This window comes from Colius striatus, chromosome 7 (genome assembly GCF_028858725.1).
Source record: "Colius striatus isolate bColStr4 chromosome 7, bColStr4.1.hap1, whole genome shotgun sequence".
Lineage (NCBI taxonomy): Eukaryota > Metazoa > Chordata > Aves > Coliiformes > Coliidae > Colius > Colius striatus.
This window is the reverse complement of record NC_084765.1, coordinates 1,365,551-1,386,321: the sequence shown is the minus strand read 5'-3', so window position 1 is coordinate 1,386,321 and position 20,771 is coordinate 1,365,551. Positions and strand designations below refer to the sequence as shown.

At 65.5% G+C, this 20,771-nt stretch overlaps 3 protein-coding genes across 7 annotated transcripts; 1 reads left to right on the top strand and 2 right to left on the bottom strand.

The window, feature by feature from the left end:
* Nucleotides 1-2,414: 2,414 nt before the first annotated feature.
* On the top strand, nucleotides 2,415-12,129 carry STX3 (syntaxin 3). 5 transcript variants are annotated; one of them, XR_009819031.1, is made up of 12 exons: nucleotides 2,415-2,737; nucleotides 4,443-4,523; nucleotides 4,623-4,722; nucleotides 4,826-4,900; nucleotides 5,014-5,081; nucleotides 5,988-6,096; nucleotides 7,704-7,777; nucleotides 7,866-8,000; nucleotides 9,197-9,307; nucleotides 11,370-11,471; nucleotides 11,719-11,845; nucleotides 11,952-12,129. XR_009819031.1 is itself a non-coding variant. In XM_061999362.1 (11 exons), the coding sequence occupies exons 1-10, from the start codon at nucleotides 2,708-2,710 to the stop codon at nucleotides 11,445-11,447; spliced, it is 861 nt and encodes a 286-aa protein (XP_061855346.1). In that variant the 5' UTR covers nucleotides 2,415-2,707; the 3' UTR covers nucleotides 11,448-11,471; nucleotides 11,719-12,129. The 5 variants fall into 5 exon arrangements, 4 of the variants coding, with proteins under 4 accessions (XP_061855346.1, XP_061855347.1, XP_061855345.1 ...); XM_061999362.1 differs by having other exon boundaries at nucleotides 11,719-12,129; XM_061999363.1 differs by lacking the exon at nucleotides 9,197-9,307 and adding an exon at nucleotides 8,970-9,080 and having other exon boundaries at nucleotides 11,719-12,129.
* Nucleotides 12,130-12,834: 705 nt separating this feature from the next.
* MRPL16 (mitochondrial ribosomal protein L16) lies at nucleotides 12,835-15,248 on the bottom strand. The gene is made up of 4 exons (XM_061999996.1): nucleotides 15,181-15,248; nucleotides 13,941-14,006; nucleotides 13,664-13,812; nucleotides 12,835-13,371 (listed from the first exon to the last, which is right to left on the bottom strand). Exons 1-4 carry the CDS (start codon nucleotides 15,212-15,214, stop codon nucleotides 12,886-12,888), a joined length of 735 nt encoding a protein of 244 aa, XP_061855980.1. The 5' UTR covers nucleotides 15,215-15,248; the 3' UTR covers nucleotides 12,835-12,885.
* Nucleotides 15,249-16,281: 1,033 nt separating this feature from the next.
* Nucleotides 16,282-20,729, bottom strand: CBLIF (cobalamin binding intrinsic factor). Its single transcript, XM_062000508.1, has 11 exons — nucleotides 20,663-20,729; nucleotides 20,388-20,600; nucleotides 19,824-19,967; nucleotides 19,135-19,275; nucleotides 18,880-19,055; nucleotides 18,631-18,801; nucleotides 18,378-18,420; nucleotides 16,889-16,930; nucleotides 16,671-16,821; nucleotides 16,447-16,565; nucleotides 16,282-16,343 (listed from the first exon to the last, which is right to left on the bottom strand). The coding sequence occupies exons 1-11, from the start codon at nucleotides 20,727-20,729 to the stop codon at nucleotides 16,282-16,284; spliced, it is 1,329 nt and encodes a 442-aa protein (XP_061856492.1).
* Between the last annotated feature and the right edge of the window lie 42 nt (nucleotides 20,730-20,771).

Genomic DNA, 20,771 nt, shown 5'->3' with positions numbered 1-20,771 from the left:
CCAACTGTGTCCTCCCCAACTCTGTCCCCTTGTCCTTAAACACGTCCCCTACTCCCAGCTGTGTCCCCCCCCAACTCTGTCCCTTGGCACCAAACACGTCCCCTACCCCCAGCTGTGTCCCCCCCAACTGTGTTCCCTGGCCCCAAACATGTCCCCTACCCCCAGCTGTGTGCCCTGGCCCCAAACATGTCCCCTACCCCCAACTGTGTCCCCCTAACCGTGTCTCCTGTCCCCAAACACATCCCTATCCCTAACTGTGTGTCCTGGCCCCAAACATGTCCCTATCCCCAACTGTCCCCCTAACTGTGTCCCCTGGCCCCAAACACATCCCTATCCCCAGCTTTGTACCTCTAATTGTGTCCCCTGACCCCAAACATGTCCCCTACCCCCAGCTGTGTCCCCCTAACTGTGTCTCCTGTCCCCAAACACATCCCTGTCCCCAGCTGGGAACCCCCGTGTCCCCTGTCCCCAAACATGACCCCTATTCCTAGCTGTGTCTCTCCACTTGTGTCCCCTGTCCCCAAACATGACCCCTATTCCTAGCTGTGTCTCTCCACTTGTGTCCCCTGTCCCCAAACACGTCCTCATCCCCAGCTGTGTCCCTTTGATCGCATCCCGTGTCCCCAAACGTCTCCTGTTCCCAGCTGTGTCCCCTTAATTGTGTCCCCTGTCCCCGAACACGTTCCTATCCCGTCATGTCCCTCCAATTGCATCCCCTGTTCCCAGTTGTGTCGCTCCGATGGTGGCCCTTGTCCCCAGCCATGCCCCCCAGTTGTGTCCCCTATCCTCAGCTGCCCCCTCCAGCCGTGTCCCCTCTCCCATCCGTGTCCCCTGCCCCGAACTGTCCCCTCCAGCCGTGTCCCCTGTCCCCACCCGTGTCCCTTCTCCCAGTTGTGTCCCCTCTCCCAGCCGTGTCCCCTGTCCCCAGCCGTGTCCCCTCTCTCAGCAGTGCCCCCTGCCCCAAACTGTCCCCTCCAGCCCAGTTCCCTCTCCCAGCCCTGTCCCCTCTCCCAGCCGTGTCCCCTGTCCCCAGCCGTGTCCCCTCTCTCAGCAGTGTCCCCTGCCCTGAACTGTCCCCTCCAGCCCTGTCCCCTCTCTCAGCCCTGTCCCCTCTCCCAACCCTGCCCCCTAGCCCCAGAAGTGTCTCCTGTCCCCAGTTGTCCCTCCCCATCCGTGTCCCCTCTCCCATCCGCGTCCTCTGTCCCCAACCGTGTCCCCTGCCCCGAATTGTCCCCTCCAGCCGTGTCCCCTCCCATCCGTGTCCCCTGTCCCGAACTGTCCCCTCCAGCCGTGTCCCCTCTCCCAACCGTGTCCCTTGCCCCCAGCTGCCCCCCCACCCGTGTCCCCTCTCTCAGCATTGTCCCCTCTTCCATCCATGTCCCCTGTCCCCAGCCGTGTCCCCTGCCCCAAATTGTCCCCTCCAGCCCTGTCCCCTCTCCCAACCCTGTCCCCTATCCCCAGAAGTGTCCCCTTCCCGCAGCTGTCCCCTCCAGCCGTGTCCCCTGTCCCCAACCGTGTCCCCTCTCCCAGCCCTGTCCCCTGTCCCCAACCGTGTCCCCTGCCCCGAACTGTCCCCTCCACCCGTGTCCCCTCTCTCAGCAATGTCCCCTGCCCCAAATTGTCCCCTCCAGCCCTGTCCCCTCTCCCAACCCTGTCCCCTGTCCCCAGCTGCGTCCCTGCCCCGAACTGTCCCTTCCAGCCGTGTCCCCTCTCCCATCCGTGTCCCCTCTCCCAACCCTGTCCCCTGTCCCCAGCCGTGTCCCCTGCCCCCAGCTGCCCCCCCACCCGTGTCCCCTCTCTCAGTAGTATCCCCTGCCCCAAATTGTCACCTCCAGCCCTGTCCCTCTCCCAGCCCTGTTCCCTCTCCCATCCATGTCCCCTGTCCCCAACCGTGTCCCCTGGCCCGAACTGTTCCCTCCAGCCGTGTCCCCTCTCCCAACCCTGTCCCCTGTCCCCAGCTGCGTCCCCTGCCCTGAACTGTCCCCTCCAGCCGTGTCCCCTCTCCCATCCGTGTCGCCTCTCCCATCCGTGTCCCCTGCCCCCAGCTGCCCCCCCACCCGTGTCCCCTCTCTCAGCAGTGTCCCCTGCCCCGAACTGTTCCCTCCAGCCGTGCCCCCTCTCCCATCCGTGTCCCCTCTGCCAGCCGTGTCCCCCTGCCCCCAGCTGCCTCCCAACCGTGTCCCCTGCCCCGAACTGTCCCCTCCAGCCGTGTCCCTGTCCCCCTACGTGTCCCCTCTCCATCGGTGTCCCCCGTCCCCGCCTGTCCCCCGTCCCCCCCCCGCCCCGCCCGCAGCCACCCGTGTCAGGGAGCGACACGTCGCCGCCGCGTGACCCCCGTGGGGCTCCTCTTCCTCGCCGCCTCCCACCCGCGGCCACCCCACATCCGTCCCCGCCTCGCCGTGCCCGCCCCGGGCTGGCACCCGGAGCCAGCGGCCGCCCTTAGCGGGGGGCTCGGGGTGCCCAAGGGGTGTCCCGGCTGGAGGCGGCTCCGCCTCGTCCCTCCCCGCCCCTCCTCGCCCTTCCCTGCGCCCGTCAGCGGGGGATTAGCGAAGGGACAGCCCCGACGGGCTCGGGGACAGCGACAGGGCCACCTCGGCTGGATGTAGGAGGCCAAGGAGGCCAGGGAGGACCGAGGTTGGCATCGCCCGTCCCGTCGGGGGGCGAGGACGGGGCCCCCCCCCGCGCCCCAGCGGCCCCCCGGGGCATCATGAAGGACCGTCTGGAGCAGCTCAAGGCGGTGAGGGACCCCCCCCACAACTCCCGGGGGGGCGCTTCGTGGGGTGGGGGGATCCCCAGGAAGGTGGGGTCATGGGGATGGGGGTCCCTGAGACCCCACCTCACGGTGGATGGGGGGATCAGGGGGATGGGAGGAGCCTGAGAGCGCGGTCCGGGGGATGCCAGAGGGATGGATGTCACTGAGCCCCCAGCCCACGGTGTGTGGGGGTGTCACGGGGATGGGGGTGTCTGAGCCCCCAGCCCACAGTGGATGGGGGGGTCACGGGCTTGGGGGTCCCTGAGACATGACCCCACAGTGAATGAGGGGCTCACAGGGATGGGGGAGCCCGAGGGGCTGTCAGGGGGATGTCAGCCCCCAGCCCACGGTGTGTGGGGGTGTCACGGGGATGGGGGTCCCTGAGCCCCCACCCCTTGGTGTTTGGGGGTGTAGAGTGTCCTGGGGATGGGGGGCCCTGAGAGCCCATTCCATGGAGGATGGGGGGCACCACGGGGATGGGGGGCCCTGAGAGCCATCCCCACCACAGTGGGGGTATCAGGCAGAAGGGACTGGGGGAAGGGGTCCATCCTCTGTGCTATTTGGGGGTGCAGAGGGTATTTTGAGGGGACATCGACCCCCTCCAGAGAAAGGCTGCTCCCCCCATGCTGTGGGGGGCAATGGGGAGACACCAGCCCCAACCCAGGCTGGGAGGGGGGGTGTCCATCACTGAGAGGGGGGGACAGGGGATGAATGTGGGTGCTGGTGGAGTCCAGCCCCTCCTCTTGCACCCCACACCTCGCTGTGCTCCCTGCCACCAGCGCTGCTTCCTCCTCCTCCTCCTCTCCTTCCTGCTGTGGGGCCCCCCTGCTCCCCGGGGCCCCCCCACCCCACTGCCTGCTCTGCCCTGGGGCTGAGGGGGGTCCCAGCAGCCCCCCAGCCTGTGGCCAGGCAGGGAGGCTTGGCAGGGATTTAGAGGGGATTATGGAGCCATCAGATAAAACCCTGGGGAGGGACAGAAGGGATTAGTTTTATTTTTACTCTGATGGGAGGAGGCTGGGGGGTGGGGGGAGGGGGTTGGGGGTCCCTAACTGGGGTCTGTCCCCCTTTCTAGGGGCATCACAGCCGGGCATGGGCACCCCTGGAGCTGGGAGGGGGGGAGAGGGGGATGGGGCTGGGGTCTGGGAAGGGATGGAGCCAGGAGCTCATGGGGTGGGAGGCTCAGGCTTGACACCAGGCTGATGGGTGACAGTCACCTTCAGACCTGCTGTGGGATGAAGGGCAGGGTCCTCAAACCTTGTCCTGTCCCCATCCTCTTCCTCCCCTCAAACCCTCCTTCTCTTCAGACCTGTTATGGGATGAAGGTCGGGTCCATAAAACCCCATCCCCATCCCTGTCCCCTCCCTCCAGCCAAGCCCAACAATCCCTTAATTCCTTGTCCATGCACAGCCAGATGTGACACAAGATTTTGTGTGTGTGTGTGTGCCTGCAGATGTCCCCCCTGGGCCAGCACATCCCCCCCTCCCCTGATGCCACAGAGCTGGGCTGCTTGGTGGCTTCCCTGGTCCCTGTGGGGTAGCTGTCACCCCAGGGGGGAAAGGGGTGTCCCAGGGGGAAAAGGGGGTGTCCCAGGTGGAAGAGGGTGTCCCAGGGGGAAAGAGGGGTGTCCCAGGCACAAGGGGGTGTCCCAGGGAGGGTCCCAGCCCTCGGTGTTGCCCGCTGTACCCTGCAGAAGCAGGATGCTGACGATGACGACGAGGAGCTGGAGATCGCCGTGGACAACACGGCGTTCATGGATGAGTTCTTCTCTGAGGTGAGGGGGGGATGGATGGATGTGGGGTGAGGAGGGGACAAGAACAGGCTTGGGGGGAGCACAGAGCAGCCCCTCAACCTCCCTCCCCACCTTGCCTAGATCGAGGAGACTCGGCAGAACATCGACAAGATCTCAGAGAATGTGGAGGAGGCCAAAAAGCTCTACAGCATCATCCTCTCAGCGCCCATCCCCGAGCAGAGTGAGTGCGGTGGCTGTGTGTGTGTGTGTCCCCAGGTCACAGCTCCCCTTCCTGGGGACATTCCCTTGGTGGCTTCTCCATCTCACGTGCTGTGGCCCCTCAGAGACCAAAGATGACCTGGAGCAGCTGACGGCCGAGATCAAAAAGATGGCCAACAGCGTCCGCAACAAGCTGAAGAGTGAGTGGCCACAGCCCAGCCCACGTGGCCCCACGCTGGCCCTTGGTCCCCACAAGAGCTCTGGGGACACGTGGGGAAGGTCCCTGAGGGGTTTGGGGTCCGTCTGTCTCCAGGCATGGAGAGGAACATCGAGCAGGACGAGGCGCGATCCTCCGCCGACCTCCGCATCCGCAAGTCCCAGGTGAGCTCTGGGGCTCCCCACACGTCCCCCCTGGGTGCTGAGCTCCCTGTGTCACCCTGTGCCCCATGGGCTGGACCCATGGCGTGTCCCAGGTGTCCTCAGCTGTCCCATCTCTGCCTCCCGTGCCCAGCGGCACCCTGGCACAGATACTGGGTGCTCCCAGGCTTCGTGTCCCTCTGCTCTGTCCCCAACACGCTGTCCTGGCCCCCAGGGGCTGGGATATGTCATCTCCTGGGTCCCCTGGGGCTCATGTCCTCAGCCCCAGCACTGATCCTGTCCCCCAGGACTGGGGAGGGCCATGCCCAGGGTGTCCTCAGCCCCATGTCCCTGTCTCTAGCCCCATTTATCTGTTCCTGTCCCCAGCACTGATCCTGTCCCTCAGGAGCTGGGGAGGTGCCATGCCCAGGCTGTCCCCAGCCCCACAGCCTTGTCCCCAGCCCCAAGTCCCTGTCCCCAGCCCCAGCACTGATCCTGTCCCTCAGGAGCTGGGGAGGTGCCATGCCCAGGGTGTCCCCAGCCCCATGTCCCTGTCTCCAGCCCCATTTATCTGTCCCTGTCCCCAGCACTGATCCTGTCCCTCAGGAGCTGGGGAGATGCCATGTCCAGGCTGTTCCCAGCCCCATGTCAATGTCCCCAGCTCCAGCACCAATCCTGTCCCTCAGGAGCTGGGGAGGTGCCATGCCAAGGGCTGTGGTCCCAGTCCCACAGCCCTGTCCCCAGCCCCATGTCCCTGTCCCCAGCCCCAGCCCCGATCCCGTTCCTCAGGAGCTGGGGAGGTGCCATGCCCAGGCTGTCCCCAGCCCCATGTCCCGGTAACCAGCCCCAGCACCAATCCTGTCCCTCAGGAGCTGGGGAGGTGCCATGCCCAGGCTGTCCCCAGCCCCACAGCCCTGTCCCTGTCCCCAGCACTCGGTCCTGTCCCGCAAGTTTGTCGATGTCATGACCAAGTACAACGAGGCTCAGGTGGATTTCCGGGAGCGCAGCAAGGGCCGGATCCAGCGGCAGCTCGAGATCAGTGCGTGTCCCCCACCCCCTGCACACCCCCTGCACACACCCCCCCTGCACACACACCCCCTGCACACACACCCCCTGCACACCCTATCCCTGCACACACACCCCCTGCACACCTCATCCCTGCACACACACACACACCCCCTGCACACACCCCCCCTGCACACCCCCTGCACACACCCCCCCTGCACACACACCCCCTGCACACACACCCCCTGCACACCCCATCCCTGCACACACACCCCCCCTGCACACCTCATCCCTGCACACACACACACCCCCTGCACACACACCCCCTGCACACCCCATCCCTGCACACACACCCCCTGCACACCCCATCCCTGCACACACACCCCCCCTGCACACACACCCCCTGCACACCCCATCCCTGCACACCCCATCCCTGCACACACACCCCCTGCACACCCCATCCCCTGCACACACACCCCCTGCACACACACCCCCTGCACACCCCATCCCTGCACACACACCCCCTGCACACCCCATCCCTGCACACCCCATCCCTGCACACACACCCCCTGCACACCTCATCCCTGCACACACACACACCCCCTGCACACACACCCCCTGCACACCCCATCCCTGCACACACACCCCCTGCACACCCCATCCCTGCACACCCCATCCCTGCACACACACCCCCTGCACACCTCATCCCTGCACACACACACACCCCCTGCACACACACCCCCTGCACACCCCATCCCTGCACACACACCCCCTGCACACCCCATCCCTGCACACCCCATCCCTGCACACACACCCCCTGCACACCCCATCCCCTGCACACACACCCCCTGCACACACACCCCCTGCACACACACCCCCTGCACACCCCATCCCTGCACACACACACACCCCCTTCACACACACCCCCTGCACACCCCCTCCACACCCCACCCTCTGCACACTCCATCCCTGCACACCCCACCCCCTACACACCCCATCCCCTGCACACACACCCCCCTTGCACATCCCCTGCACACCCCATCCCCTGCACACCCCCATCTCCTGCACACCTCACCCCCTGCACACACACCCCCCTGCACACCCCCTCCACACCCCACCCTCTGCACACCCCATCCCCTGCACACCCCACCCCCTGCACACACACCCTCTGCACACTCCCACCCCCTGCACACCCCATCCCCTGCACACACACCCCCCTTGCACACCCCCTCCACACCCCACCCTCTGCACACCCCATCCCTGAACACCCCACCCCCTGCACACCCCATCCCCTGCACACCCCACCCCCTGCACACACACCCCCTGCACACCCCACCCCCTGCAAACCCCATCCCCTGCACACCCCCCCCCGCACACCCCCTGCAAACCCCATCCCCTGCACACCCCCCCTGCACATCCCCTGCACACCCCATCCCCTGCACACCCCCACCCTTAGCAAGTGTGAGAAAATGGACCCTAAAAACCCCACCTAATTTTGGCTAAGTGTGTAGAGACAGGCACTGCATGGAGCCTGACTTGGGAAACTCGATGGGGCTTCTCACCAGAGCCCCCCTCCCCTCCTTTTTTTGGGTGGGCACTGCCTGTTCCCACCATGACCCCCTCCAACCCACCCACCTGCAGCTGGCAAGAACACCACAGATGAGGAGCTGGAGGAGATGCTGGAGAGTGGGAACCCCTCCATCTTCACCTCAGGGGTGAGCAGCCACTGCCATGCCAGTGGGGGGACATGGGAGGGGGGACACCAGGGATCACCTCCCTGCTGATGGCCCCGTCCCCTTGCAGATCATGGACTCACAGATCTCGAAGCAGGCGCTGAGTGAGATCGAGGGGAGGCACAAGGACATTGTGAGGCTGGAGAGCAGCATCAAGGAGCTGCATGACATGTTTGTGGACATTGCCATGCTGGTGGAGAACCAGGTACAGGGACATGAGCACAGGGAGCTGGCCAAGGGCTGCATGGGGATGAGGAGAGCTGCTGGGCAGCAAAGAACCATCAGCAGCAATGTGCCCTCGTGGGCAAGAAGCCAATGGCAGCCTGGGGGGCAGCCAGAGAGGGTGGGCAGCAGGGCCAGGGAGCTTCTGCTGCCCCTCTGAGGCCTCATCCTGAGCCCTGTGGCCAGTGCTGGGCTGCCCAGCTCAGGAGAGACAGGGAAGTGCTGCAGAGAGGCCGGTGCAGGGACATCAAGATGCTGAGGGGCTGGGACATGTGTGTGAGGAGGAAAGGCTGCAGGGCTTGGGGATGGAGAAGAGAAGGCTGAGGGACCCTTATCCATGCCCAGGCTGCCCAGGGAGGGTGTGGAGGCTCCTTCTCAGGAGGTTTCCAACCCCACCTGGACACGTTCCTGTGCCCTCTGAGTGAGGGGAACCTGCTTGAGCAGGGGCTGGGGCTGGGGGACCTCTGCAGGACCCTTCCAGCCCCCTCCATCCAGAGATTCTGAGAGCAGGGACCTGTGCCTGGGGCTGTTTGGGAACAAGCAGAAACCTGAGCATTGGGACAGGCAGAAACCTGTGCAAGGGCTCCATGGGGCCAGGCAGGGACCTGTGGAAGGGACTGTGCTGGGACAACTCTGCACAGAGACCTGTGTGTGGGGACCAGCAGCAACTCATGCACGAAGCTGCACAGGGACCATCACTCAGGGCTGCCCAGGGCTCTGTGAGGACACAGGGTGACACTGGGAAGGGGTGGGGGGAAGGCAGAGGTAGTCCCACACCATGGTGGCCGTGGCCCCTCTCTCAGCCCCTCTCTGTCCCCCCACTCCATGCGATGCGAGGAGCTGCTGTGTGCCCTGAGGAAGGGTGAGTACCTGCACCATGGGGCTGTGCCACATGCCATGGGACTGTGCCACAGGGCTGCCCCTGAGCCTGTCCCCTCTGCCATCCCCCCAGGGTGGGCTGCTGGATAACGTGGAGCAGCATGTGCTGCAGGCAGCCGAGCACGTGGAGCAGGCCAGCCAGCAAACCAAGCAAGCCCTCCATTACCAGGGCCAGGCACGCAAGGTGGGTGGGTGCCAGCAGCCCTGGGTGCTCTCAGCATCCTCCCTCTGCTCTCTCTTCCTCTTTCTGCCTCTCTCTCTGCCTCCCCCCCTGCCCCCTGCCACCCCCACACCCCGCAGGGCACCATGATCGACCGCATCGAGAACAACATGGACCAGTCTGTGGGCTTCGTGGAGAGGGCTGTGGCTGACACCAAAAAGGCTGTGAAGTACCAAAGTGAGGCCAGGAGGGTGAGATGGACTGATGGCCCGTGTCCCTCAGGGTCCCTTCCATAGCCCCCAGCATCTCCAAGCCACCCCCAGCATCCCTCTCAGCCCCAGTGCCCCCATCATCTCCCCACACCCTCCAGTGACCCTGAGACCCTCCTCAGTGACCCCAACAACCTGTAGTGTCCCCCAGCCACCTCTTGTATCCCTTAGCAACCCCCCTGTGTCCCCCCAGTGGTCCCACAGGTGACCCCAATGGTGACCCCCAGCTGCCTCAGCCAGTCTCTCCTCCTCCACTGTGACTTCCATGGGGTTGGCAGCTCTGTTGCTCTCTCAGGGCTCAGCCCCTCTTGCCCTGGCCCTGACTCTGCAGCACCTCTTGCTTTTCTGGGCTCCTTTGTGCCCATCTTTCCTCTCTGTCCCTCCCCACTCCGGGCATGGGGCAAGTGTAACCAGCCCCCATCTCCCCTCTCACCCCCTCCAGAAGCTGCTGTTTTTGGCTGTGGTAGTGGTGCTCTTGCTGGGAATAGTTGCCCTCATCATTGGACTTGCTGTGGGGCTAAACAAGAAATAGCCCCCGAGGTGTGGGCTGTGGTCTGTAAGTGCTGGGGGACAGGGGATGCCCACAGTGCCCTGAGGGGCTCAGGGATGCCAAGCATGCATTGCCAGGCTGATGGCACTGCCTGCCCAGACCCCTCTGCCTGCTGCGGGGATCTGTGGTCTTGGGGCTTCTGTGGTCTCGAGGAGGTCTACGGTGCTCGGGGGTCGGTGCTGCTCGGGGGTCCGTGGTGCTTGGGAGTCTGTGGTGCTGGATTTCAGCTCCGTGCTTAGCTGCGTGTTCCCTCTGGCGCTCTCTGCTGTCCTTGCGGCTCTGTGGTGCTCAGGGCTCTGCGGTGCTCGGGGGTCGGTGATGCTCAGGGCTCTGCAGTGCTCAGGGCTCTGCGGTGCTCAGGGCTCTGCGGTGCTCAGGGGTCTGCGATGCTCGGGGCTCTGTGATGCTCGGGGGTCTGCAGTGCTCGGGGGTCTGCAGTTCTCGGGGCTCTGTGATGCTCGGGGGTCTGCAGTGCTCGGGGGTCTGCGGTGCTCGGGGGTCTGCGATGCTCGGGGGTCTGCAGTGCTCAGAACTCTGCAGTGTTCGGGGGCTCTGAATTTGGGCTCCGCACTCTGCTGTGTGTTCCCCTCGTCGGTCTCATGGATCCATGTTGCTCAGGGGTCCGTGTTGCTGCGTGTTCCCCCCGTCCCCACCGCTGCAGCCCCTCGCCCCCCGCCCCACCAGCCTCACCGCCCGGGGACTGACATCTCCCCCTTTCCCTCCTCCAGACGCTTCCGACCGTCCCAGCGCTGACATCTCCCGGCGGAACCCTCCCCGGCAACCACGTCCCGACCCCCTCCTCACCCCGCTTCTCCCGGACCCGCTGCCCTCGCCCCCCCTGTACCGGCTCCTGCCCGTCCCCGCCCCGAGGGACCCCTCCCCGGACCCTCTCCGCCGCCGTCCTCCCGCTCCCCGGGCTCAGCCCCTCCCGTCCTTTTCTCCCCTTCGCCCGAGGGACACGACTCAGCTATTTATTGCCCCTTTGCTGTTAAATCCGCTCCTCCTGGTGGCCCATCTCTTGCCGGGAGGGGCCGAGGCAGCGTGGGGAGGGGGCAGCCGGTGCCGCAGCCCCGGCGAGACGAGCCCGACGTGTCCCGGGAGGGGCCAGGGGACACGGACACGCTCGGGACAAGGAGTTTGCTGGCACCGGGGGGGGGGGATCTGGCAGACGGAGCCACCGGGGACCCTCGTCCCCTCTTGGTTTTGATGCCCGCGGCTGTCCCCCGACGCCGACTGCCCCGGTGCTACCGGACAACCGGGGCGGGAGGACGCGGCGGTTTCATTCCTGTTGCAATAAAGGTCCCTCCGACACCCCGCGCCTCTGCTCTCCGTGCGGGACACGAGGTCTGGGTGCTGCGGGGATCCCCCCCCGGACACCCAGCTGAGGAAGGGGCGGGGGGGGACACACGGGAGCAGCTCACACCCACCCCACCGCCTCCGCTGCCCGCGGCCCCGTGCCATCCCCCGTGTGACGGCCCCTCTCTCCCCGCGCAGAAGAAGATCATGATCATGTTGTGCTGCATCATCCTCGCCATCATCTTGGCTGCCAGCATCGGAAGCATCTTCGCCTGACGTCCCCCACCCGCTGCCCTCCAGGTGACGGGGCGCAGGGCGGCAGGGAAGGGGAGGGGCGGAATTCGGGGTTCCCGGTGGCCGGGGGAGCGGGGTTCTGGTCCGTTCGGGTGGGATTCCCCCTCCTTGGACTATCCGGCGCATCCCTACGGGGCTGGCGGACACGGAGGGGACCCGGCGGCAGCCCCGTCGGGGAGGGTCGGGGCCAGCGGCAGCGCCAGAAGCCACATCCCCCTTCCTCAGCAGCCCCTCCTGTTCCTCCTCGCCGCAGGTGGCCTTTCCCTCTTCGGATGATCCCTCGCACGGCTCCAGCCGTCGGAGAGATCCCCCCCCGGGCCTCGCCTGCCAAGCCGTCCAGCCCGGAGCCCCGAGGCCAGCCCTCCGCCGCAGCCCGGGAGGTGCGGAGACCACGCTCCCCCCTTCCCTCCCTGCAGCCCGCAGCACCCCGTCCCCCGCTCCCCAGCCTTCGTTTGGGCCGAGGCTCAGTGGCCCCGTGACCAGCAGCCCCCTCCCCTCGCCGGAGGAGCCGCGTTTCCCCTTCCCGGGGCAGCGTGCGGGGTGCTGAGGGCTCTGCCTCACACGGGGCGGAGGGAAGAGCCTCTCCCCGCCCTCACCCGGAGCTCCTCAGCGGTGATTTCTCCATCTCAACGGCTCTTCAGCTGTGCAGCACCCCTCCCCCCGAATAAATCCATCACCCACACTCTGCTCCGGGCTGCTGCGGGGCGTGAGGGGGGCTCAGCAGTGGGGGGCAAAGCTTGTCCCACTAATTCCTTCTGTCAGCAGTGGGGTGGCAGCAGGAGCAGGGCAGGGATTGTCCCCTGTGCTGGGCGCTGGGGAGGCTGCAGCTCCAGGGCTGGGATCAGTGTTGAGCCCCTCACTCAGTGCCACAGGGACACTGAGGGGCTGGAGCTGGGGAAGGGGCTGGAGCTGGGGAAGGGGCTGGAGCACAAGGGTGCTGGGGAGGGGCTGAGGGAATGGGGGTGCTGAGGCTGGAGAAGAGGAGGCTGAGGGGAGACAGGAGCCCTCTCTGACACTCCCTCACAGGAGGCTGCAGCGAGCTGAGGTCAGTGATGATCATTAAAGAGTGACAGGACAAGAGGAAAGGGGCTGCAGCTGCCCCAGGGGAGGCTGAGGCTGGAGCTGAGGCTGAGCTGTTTCCCTGAGAGGGGTGTGAGCCCCTGTGCCAGGCTGCCCAGGGAGCTGGGGCAGTGCCCAGCCCTGGAGGGACCCCAAACCCATGGATCTCAGGTGCTGAGGGCCGTGGCTCAGCGCTGTGCTGGACAGGGGCTGCTCTCCAGCATCTCCAAGCCCTTTCCCAACCAAATGACCCTGTGATTCCTCCTCCCATCAACACCAAGACACCTCCAACCACCACAACATCCCAAGCTGACTCCATGGGGGTGAGTTTAATGCAGCTCCCCCCCTTTCCCAATGCCCATTACACCCTGTGCTTCAGGAAGAACTTGCCCCAGTACCGCCCTTGAAACCTCAGGTCGTAGGGACTCAGGTACTTCCTCATGCCCAACATGTTGGCAGTGACCACACGCTCGAAGGTCCAGGGGTTCTGGTTGTTGAGCCTCTTCTCCTCCAGCTCCTGCCTCATGCGGCTCAGGCTGTCCCTGCTGACGGGCACGGCCGGGAACGGCAGCTTCTTGGCCACTTGCATCAGGAAAGGCTCCACCTCGCCGAACTCGCAGCGCCCGCCCAGCTCCAGCAGGAGGCGGCCGCTCCTCACCGGCGTCACGTAGCGGTCGATGGGGCCTTTGCCACCTCCCATGCGGTGCCCAAGGCTCTTGCGTGTAAGGGGCTTGCAGGGGGCTGGCACCCTCCAGATGGCAAAGGTGGTTTTGGGGTTCATGCAGCGGCCGATGGTCAGGCGGATCATCTCCAGGTGACCCCAGTGCAGGTACCCGCCGCCCAGCGCCTGCGGGAGGGGGGCGTGGGGGATCCTCTCGGGGGAGGGGGCTGCCCCCCCTCACTCCCGTGTGCTTTTTAGGGGGGGTGCAGCCTCGCTGAGGGGCTTCTCAGAGCTGCCTTGGTTTAAGCTCGGTACCGTGCCCCTCACCTCCCCTTCCCCAATGAAAACCGAGGCAGCTCACGTGGTTCTCAGAGCTGCTGCCATCCCCTCCACTCGCAGCTCTGGGAGGGCTCCCGTGTCCCCCTCCCGCCCCACCCCCGTTCCCCTCCGGGCTCCTCCCTCCCCCGGCCGGGCTCACCAGGATCCCGTACTGGCCCTGGGTGAAGTCGGTGGCTTCCCGGGACGGGCCGCGGATGTCACGGAGCTGCCGCGGCTCCCGCTTCACCTTGGGCACCGCCGGCACCTTCTCCAGGAACTTGAGCTTCGTCCTCTCCGGTAACACGATCCCTGCCGGGGATGGAGAGGGGGGGACACGCGCCTGTGAGGGTCACCGGCCCCGGGACCTCCCCCGGGGGCGGCGGATGGAGGGGTTCCCCCAGTCACACACAGCAGCCCCCCTCGTCGATCGCACTTACCGCTGTAGTCCGGGGGCTGCTGGAACTTCTTCAGCCCGGCCCGCGGGACCGTGAGGCCGCCGGGACCTGCGGGACAACGCGGGGGCTGCGGGACGGTCCCGACGGGGGCGCGGAGGCGGCTCCGGGAGAGACTCGCCGGGACTCCTCCTCCCCCGAGCATCCAACGACCCTCCACGGCTCACCCGGGCGGCCCGGACCACGGTTAACGCGGGACCCCCACAGCCCGCGACTCCCACAGCCCCGGTTAACGTGGGACCCCCACACCCCGGTTAAGGCGGCACCTCCACAGCCCCGGTTAACGCAGGATCCCACACCCCGTGGAACCCCCACACCCCGGTTAACACGGGACCCCCACAGCCCCGGTTAACGTGGGACCCCCACACCCCGGTTAACACGAGATCCCCACACCCCGCTTAACGCGGGACCCCCACACCCCATTTAACGCGGGACCCCCACAGACCGCGACCCCCACACCCCGGTTAACGCGGGACCCCCACAGCCTCGGTTATCACGGGACCCCCACACCCCAGTTAACGCGGGACTCCACAGCCCGTGGGACCCCCATAGCCCCGGTCAACGTGGGACCGCACACCCCGTGGGACCCCCACACCCCGGTTAACACGGGACCCCCACAGCCTCGGTTAACACGGGACCCCCACACCCCATTTAACACGGGACCCCCACACCCCGGTTAACACGGGACCCCCACACCCCAGTTAATGCGCGACCCCACACCCCGCGGGACCCCACAGCCCCGGTTAACACGGGAGCCCCCCCCACCCCGTGGGACCCCCACACCCCATTTAACACGAGACCCCCACACCCCGGTTAACACGAGACCCCACAGCCCGTGAGACCCCCACACTCCAGTTAACACGGGACCCCCACACCCCGGTTAACACGAAACCCCCACACCCCGGTTAACGCGGGACCCCACACCCCGGTTAACGCGGGACCCCCACAGCCCGATTAACGCGGGACCCCACACCCCGTGGGACCCCCACACTCCAGTTAACATGGGATCCCCACAACCCGGTTAACACGAGACCCCCACACCCCGCCGGACCCCCACAGCCCCGGTTAACACGGGACCCGCCCCACAGCCCGGTTAAGGCGGGAGGAGGCTCCGTGCTGTGCCGCTGCCAGACCCCCGGCTGGTTCCCCGGCGTCCCGAGCACGCTCCCTCCCTGCCCCGCGCCCCTCCCCGGGCATCCGTGGCCCGTCCCCGCCACCCCCCGACCTCGTCCCGCCGGGAGCAGCCGCCATCGCCACATCTCCGCCGGGGCCACTCCGCGGGGACACCGGAGCCCGTCCGTCCGCTGCCTCGGCCGGGGAAACGCGCCCGGGAAACCTTCGTTCCGAGGCAACTCCATCCCTGCGTGGCCGTTCCACCCCCCCCGTGTCCCCTGCACGCCCCCGGCCCCGAGCCCCGTGCTGCCAACGGGACCCCCCCAGCAGGACACTCCCCAGCCTCAGGGGCTGTGCTGGGGGAAACGGGACCCCCCCCAGGCATGGGGGCTGTGCTGGGCTGCCCCAAACCTTCCCCTCCACCCCACAGCATCCCCCCTCCGTGTCCCCTGCACGCCCCCCCTGGCCCCGAGCCCCGTGCTGTGAACGGGACCCCCCGGGCAGGACACCCCCCAGCCTCAGGGGCTGTGCTGGGCTGTCCCAAGCCTTCCCCTCCACCCCACAGCATCCCCTCTCCCTGTCCCCTGCACGACCCCCTGGTCCCTCACCGCGTGCTGGGAACGGGACCCCCCGAGCAGGACAGCCCCCAGCCTTTGGGGCTGTGCTGGGGGAAACGGGACCCCCCCAGGCATGAGGGCTGTGCTGGGCTGTCCCAAACCTTCCCCTCCACCCCTCAGCATCCCCTCTCCCTGTACCCTGCATGCCTCCCCTGGCCCCTCACCACGTGCTGGGAACGGGACCTCCCGGGCAGGACACCCCCCAGCCTCAGGGGCTGCCCGAAACCTTCTCCTCCACCCCACAGCATCCCCCCTCCATGTCCCCTGCACGACCCCCTGTTCACGAGCCCCGTGCTGGGAACGGGACCCCCCCGAGCAGGACACCCCCCAGCCTCAGGGGCTGTGCTGGGGGAAACGGGACCCCCCCAGGCATGAGGGCTGTGCTGGGCTGCCCCAAGCCTTCCCCTCCACCCCACAGCATCCCCCCTCCGTGTCCCCTGCACGACCCCCCTGGCCCCTTGCCCCGTGCTGGGAACGGGACCCCCCCAGGCATCGGGGGCTGTGCTGGGCTGCCCCAAACCTTCCCCTCCACCCCTCAGCATCCCCCCTACACCCACACAGCCGCGGCTCCGCTGCAAACGCCTCTTTATTGCCCCTCAGTAGGTGCTGAACACAGCCTCGACGTGCTCCCCGTCCGACGGCTTGTAGCTGCCGACCCCTGCGAGGGGAAGGAGGGAGGGAGAAGGCGTTGAAGCCGCTGTTCCACTCCCACTCCCCCTCTCCTTGTGCCCTCCCACCCTCCCCAATCCCCGGTTGCCCACCTTCCTGGAGGGCAACCCCATCACCCAGGAACTGCCAGTACGTCCTGTCGTTGGTGCTGGCCGCCAGCCCGTGGATGGATGTCACCATGGGACCCCAGGACGTCTGCTCCGTCTGGAAGCTGCCGGGGGAGGCGGGTGGGCTCGGGGCTCGGTGGTCCCCGGAGTGTGGCCCGTGCCCGTGCCCGTGCCGTCCTTTGCCCGGCTCTTTCCCTTCCGAGTCTCACCTGTAGATGTCGGGTTCCTGCGCCGCCGCCGCCCGCAGCACGCTGAGCAGCGCGGAGCCCCGCGGGACGCTCACCCAGATGCTGTAGCTGAAGGAGGACCCCTGCAGCTGGTTTTTGATGGAATACTGCACCTTGATGTCGGACACCGAGGCTGCGAGAAGGGCTGAGGGAGTGCCGCGGGTTTGGGGGAGCTCTGGGGAGGGGGAGAGCAGATGCACCTCTGTGAACCCTGGTTGTACCCAGCTTTAGGGACAAGGATGCTGTTTTGGGGAGAGGGACACTGCTCTGGGGACAGGGATGCTGCTTTGGGGACAGAGGTGCTGCTTTGGGGAGAGGGACACTGCTCTGGGGACAGGGATGCTGTTTTGGGGACAGGGATGCTGTTTTGGGGATGGGGACACTGCTCTGGGGACAAGGACATTACCTTGGGGATAAAAACACTGCTTTGGGGGACAAGGATGCTGTTTTGGGGACAGAGCAGTTGTTTTGGGAAGAGGGACACTGCTCTGGGGACAGGGATGCTGTTTTGGGGATGGGGACACTGCTCTGGGGACAAGGACATTACCTTGGGGATAAAAACACTGCTTTGGGGGACAAGGATGTTGCTTAGGGGACAGAGCAGCTGTTTTGGGGAGAGGGACACTGCTTTGGGGACAGGGATGCTGCTTTGGGGATGGGGACACTGCTCTGGGGACAAGGACATTACCTTGGGGACAGAAACACTGCTTAGGGGGACAAGGATGCTGTTTTGGGGACAGAGGTGCTGTTTTGGGAAGAGGGACATTGCTTTGGGGACAGAGGTGCTGTTTTGGGAAGAGGGACACTGCTTTGGGGACAGGGATGCTGTTTTGGGGATGGTGACACTGCTCTGGGGACAAGGACATTACCTTGGGGATAAAAACACTGCTTTGGGGGACAAGGATGCTGTTTTGGGGACAGAGCAGTTGTTTTGGGAAGAGGGACACTGCTCTGGGGACAGGGATGCTGTTTTGGGGACAGGGATGCTGTTTTGGGGATGGGAACGCTGCTCTGGGGACAAGGACATTGCCTTGGGGGCAGAAACACTGCTTTGGGGGACAAGGATGCTGCTTTGGGGACAGAGCAGTTGTTTTAGGGAGAGGGACACTGCTCTGGGGACAGGGATGCTGCTTTGGGGATGGGGTCACTGCTCTGGGGACAAGGACATTACCTTGGGGACAGAAGCACTGCTTTGGGAACAGGGATGTTGTTTAGGGGACAGAGGTGCTGCTTTGGGGGACAAGGTTGTTGCTTTGGGGACAGGGACATTACTTTGGGGACAAGAACATTGCTTTAGGGACAGAGGATACTGCTCTGGGGACAGGGATGCTGCTTTTGGGGACAGGGATGCTGCTTTTGGGGCCAGAGACTGCTCTGGGGACAGGGACACTGCTTCTGGGGACAGGGATGCTGCTTTAGGGACAGGAACACTGCTTTGGGGACAAAGACACTGCTTCTGGGGACAAAGACACTGCTTTTGGGGCCAGAGACTGCTCTGGGGACAGGGATTCTGCTTTGGGGACAAAGACACTGCTTCTGGGGACAAAGACACTGCTTTAGGGACAGAGACTGCTCTGGGGACAGGGACACTGCTTTTGGGGACAAAGACACTGCTTCTGGGGCCAGAGATGCTGCTTTAGGGACAGAGGATACTGCTTTGGGGCCAGAGACTGCTCTGGGGACAGGGACACTGCTTCTGGGGCCAGAGACTGCTCTGGGGACAGGGATTCTGCTTTGGGGACAAAGACACTGCTTTGGGGACAAAGACACTGCTTTGGGGCCAGAGACTGCTCTGGGGACAGGGACATTGCTTTTGGGGTCAGGGATGCTGCTTTAGGGATAGGAACACTGCTTTTGGGGCCAGAGACACTGCTTGTGGGGCCAGGAATCCTGCTTTAAGGGCCAGGGACACTGGTCCTGGGGCCATACCATCGCTGGCAGCTCTGGCAGCACAGTCCATGTGGGCTGCATGGAGGTAGGTTTTGCCGAGGAGGGCGGGCAGGAGCTGGGCAGTGGCCGTGGGCAGCTGGAAGTGATGCTGGCACACCACAGAGAAAGCCTGGGCAGAGTCCCAGTGCCGTGGGGCATACACCACCCTGGTGGCCTCCAGAGCCTGGGGACGAGGTGTGAGATGCTGTGAGGAAGGTCCAAGGAGCTGGGGGGTGGGAGGGAGCAGCCCCCTCCCCTGTACCTGCAGCGCCAGCCCCATGCTGTAGATGTTCCCAATGAGGCCGTTGCCCTCGTCCTGCTCGTCCAGGAAGCCAGTGGTGACCCCCAGCAGCACTTCCCACAGCAGCTCCCTCACCTCAGCCACGTCTGAGCCCTCATAGGTGCAGTTCAGCGCCAGAGCCGCCACGGCACGGCTGTCTGCAGGGTGCCAGGGTCACAGATGGGCAGGGGCGGAGCTGCCAGGGCAGGGGGCATGGCGAGGGGATGGGTCTCTTACCCACAGAGATGCTGTCGGATCGCAGCAGCTCCTTGGCCAGCACCACAGCTGCCTCCTGGTGACCTGCTGCCCCGGCCAGGCACAGCCCCAGCACATCCAGGCTGACACTGAACAGGGTGGTGATGGGGACACCATCCACGTCTGCGGGGCAAAGGGTGCTGAGCAGGGACCCCAAGCCCTCCCCACTGCCCCCTGCTGCCATACCCGTGTCTGCAGGGCAAAGGGTGCTGAGCAGGGACCCCCAAACCCTCCCCAGTGCCCCCTGCTGCCATACCCATGTCTGCAGGGCAAAGGGTGCTGAGCAGGGACCCCCAAACCCTCCCCACTGCCCCCTGCTGCCATACCCATGTCTACAGGGCAAAGGGACACAGGGGGGCAAAGCCCCTTCCCCCAGGGTCCCCAAACCCTCCCCAGTGCCCCCTGCTGCCATACTCGTGTCTGCAGGGCAAAGGGTGCTGAGCAGGGCACAGGGAGGGAAAGCCCCTTCCCTCAGGGACCCTAAGCCCTCCCCACTGCCCCCCTGCTGCCATACCCATGTCTGCAGGGCAAAGGGACACAGGGAGGGAAAGCCCCTTCCCCCAGGGACCCCAAGCCCTCCCCACTGTCCCCTGCTGCCATACCCATGTCTGCAGGGCAAAGGGTGCTGAGCAGGGACCCCAAGCCCTCCCCACTGCCCCCTGCTGCCATACCCATCTTGGCTATTTCCTCATCTGTTTTCTTCTGCAGGACTTGGACCAGGTCGAGGGTCTGATCCAGAGCCTGGACTTGCTGGGGGTCCTTGCAGGAGGAGAGGAGGGCAAGCACATACAGAGCCACCTGCCCTGAGCTCATGTCTGTGGGGAAGGAGCAGCAGGGACATGTGTGGGGGGGTGTGTCAGGCTCCAGAATCAGAGCATCACAGAATCATTTTGGGTGGGAAAGCCCTTTGAGCTGCTGGAGCCCACTCCCTGCCCTCCCCCTGCCCAGCCCAGCACTGACCCACAGCCCTCAGCACCTCGGCTTTGGGGTCCCTCCAGGGCTGGGCACTGCCCCAGCTCCCTGGGCAGCCTGGCACAGGGCTGACACCCCTCTCAGGGGAACAGCTCAGCCTCAGCTCCAGCCTCAACCTTCCCTGGGGCAGCTGCAGCCCCTTTCCTCTTGTCCTGTGGCTCATTACTGGGGAGCAGAGACCCACCCCTGGTACCCTACTCCCCATCCAAGCTGCAGAGAGCTGATGGTGCCAAACCCAGGCTGCAGCCCCCAGCCTTCCCTACCTTTCTGGGCTCTCTGCACAGCATCACTCTCTATCTCATGGAGCAGCCACTTGTGAGCCTCACTGTCGGTGGCCCCAGCCAGGTTGAGGGCCAGCAGGACACTGGGGTTGGGCAGCTCATCCGTATTGACAGAATCCTCCAGCTGTTGCACCATTTTGGGGACCAAGTCTCCTGGATGGGAGGAGAGAGAGGCCAGGCACTGTGCTGACACACCTGCAAGTGACCCCACATCCCTCCCCAAGTCCCCAGTGGGAGGGAGGGGGGACACTCACCACAGCTCTGGGCCACCAAACCATCTGCCAGGGCCAGCAGGACCCCCAGGCTCAAAGCCACAGCGAGCATCTTCTTGTCTTCAAGGGGCAAATGGGTGCCAATGGGCTTGGC

Coding starts and splice junctions, on each gene's coding strand:
- STX3 (XM_061999360.1), top strand. CDS start 2,708: ATGAAGGACCGTCTGGAGCAGCTCAAGGCG. Junction 2,738..4,442: donor GTCTGGAGCAGCTCAAGGCG/GTGAGGGACCCC, acceptor TGTACCCTGCAG/AAGCAGGATGCTGACGATGA. Junction 4,901..5,013: donor CGTCCGCAACAAGCTGAAGA/GTGAGTGGCCAC, acceptor GTCTGTCTCCAG/GCATGGAGAGGAACATCGAG.
- MRPL16 (XM_061999996.1), bottom strand. CDS start 15,214: ATGTGGCGATGGCGGCTGCTCCCGGCGGGACGAG. Junction 14,007..15,180: donor GCTGCTCCCGGCGGGACGAG/GTCGGGGGGTGG, acceptor GTTGTCCCGCAG/GTCCCGGCGGCCTCACGGTC. Junction 13,372..13,663: donor AGGGCCAGTACGGGATCCTG/GTGAGCCCGGCC, acceptor CCCCTCCCGCAG/GCGCTGGGCGGCGGGTACCT.
- CBLIF (XM_062000508.1), bottom strand. CDS start 20,729: ATGCTCGCTGTGGCTTTGAGCCTGGGGGTCCTGCTGGCCCTGGCAGAT. Junction 20,601..20,662: donor TGGTTTGGTGGCCCAGAGCT/GTGGTGAGTGTC, acceptor GGTCACTTGCAG/GTGTGTCAGCACAGTGCCTG. Junction 16,931..18,377: donor TCTCTGGCCCCAGAAGCAGT/GTCCCTGTCCCC, acceptor TCCCCAAAACAG/CATCCTTGTCCCTAAAGCTG.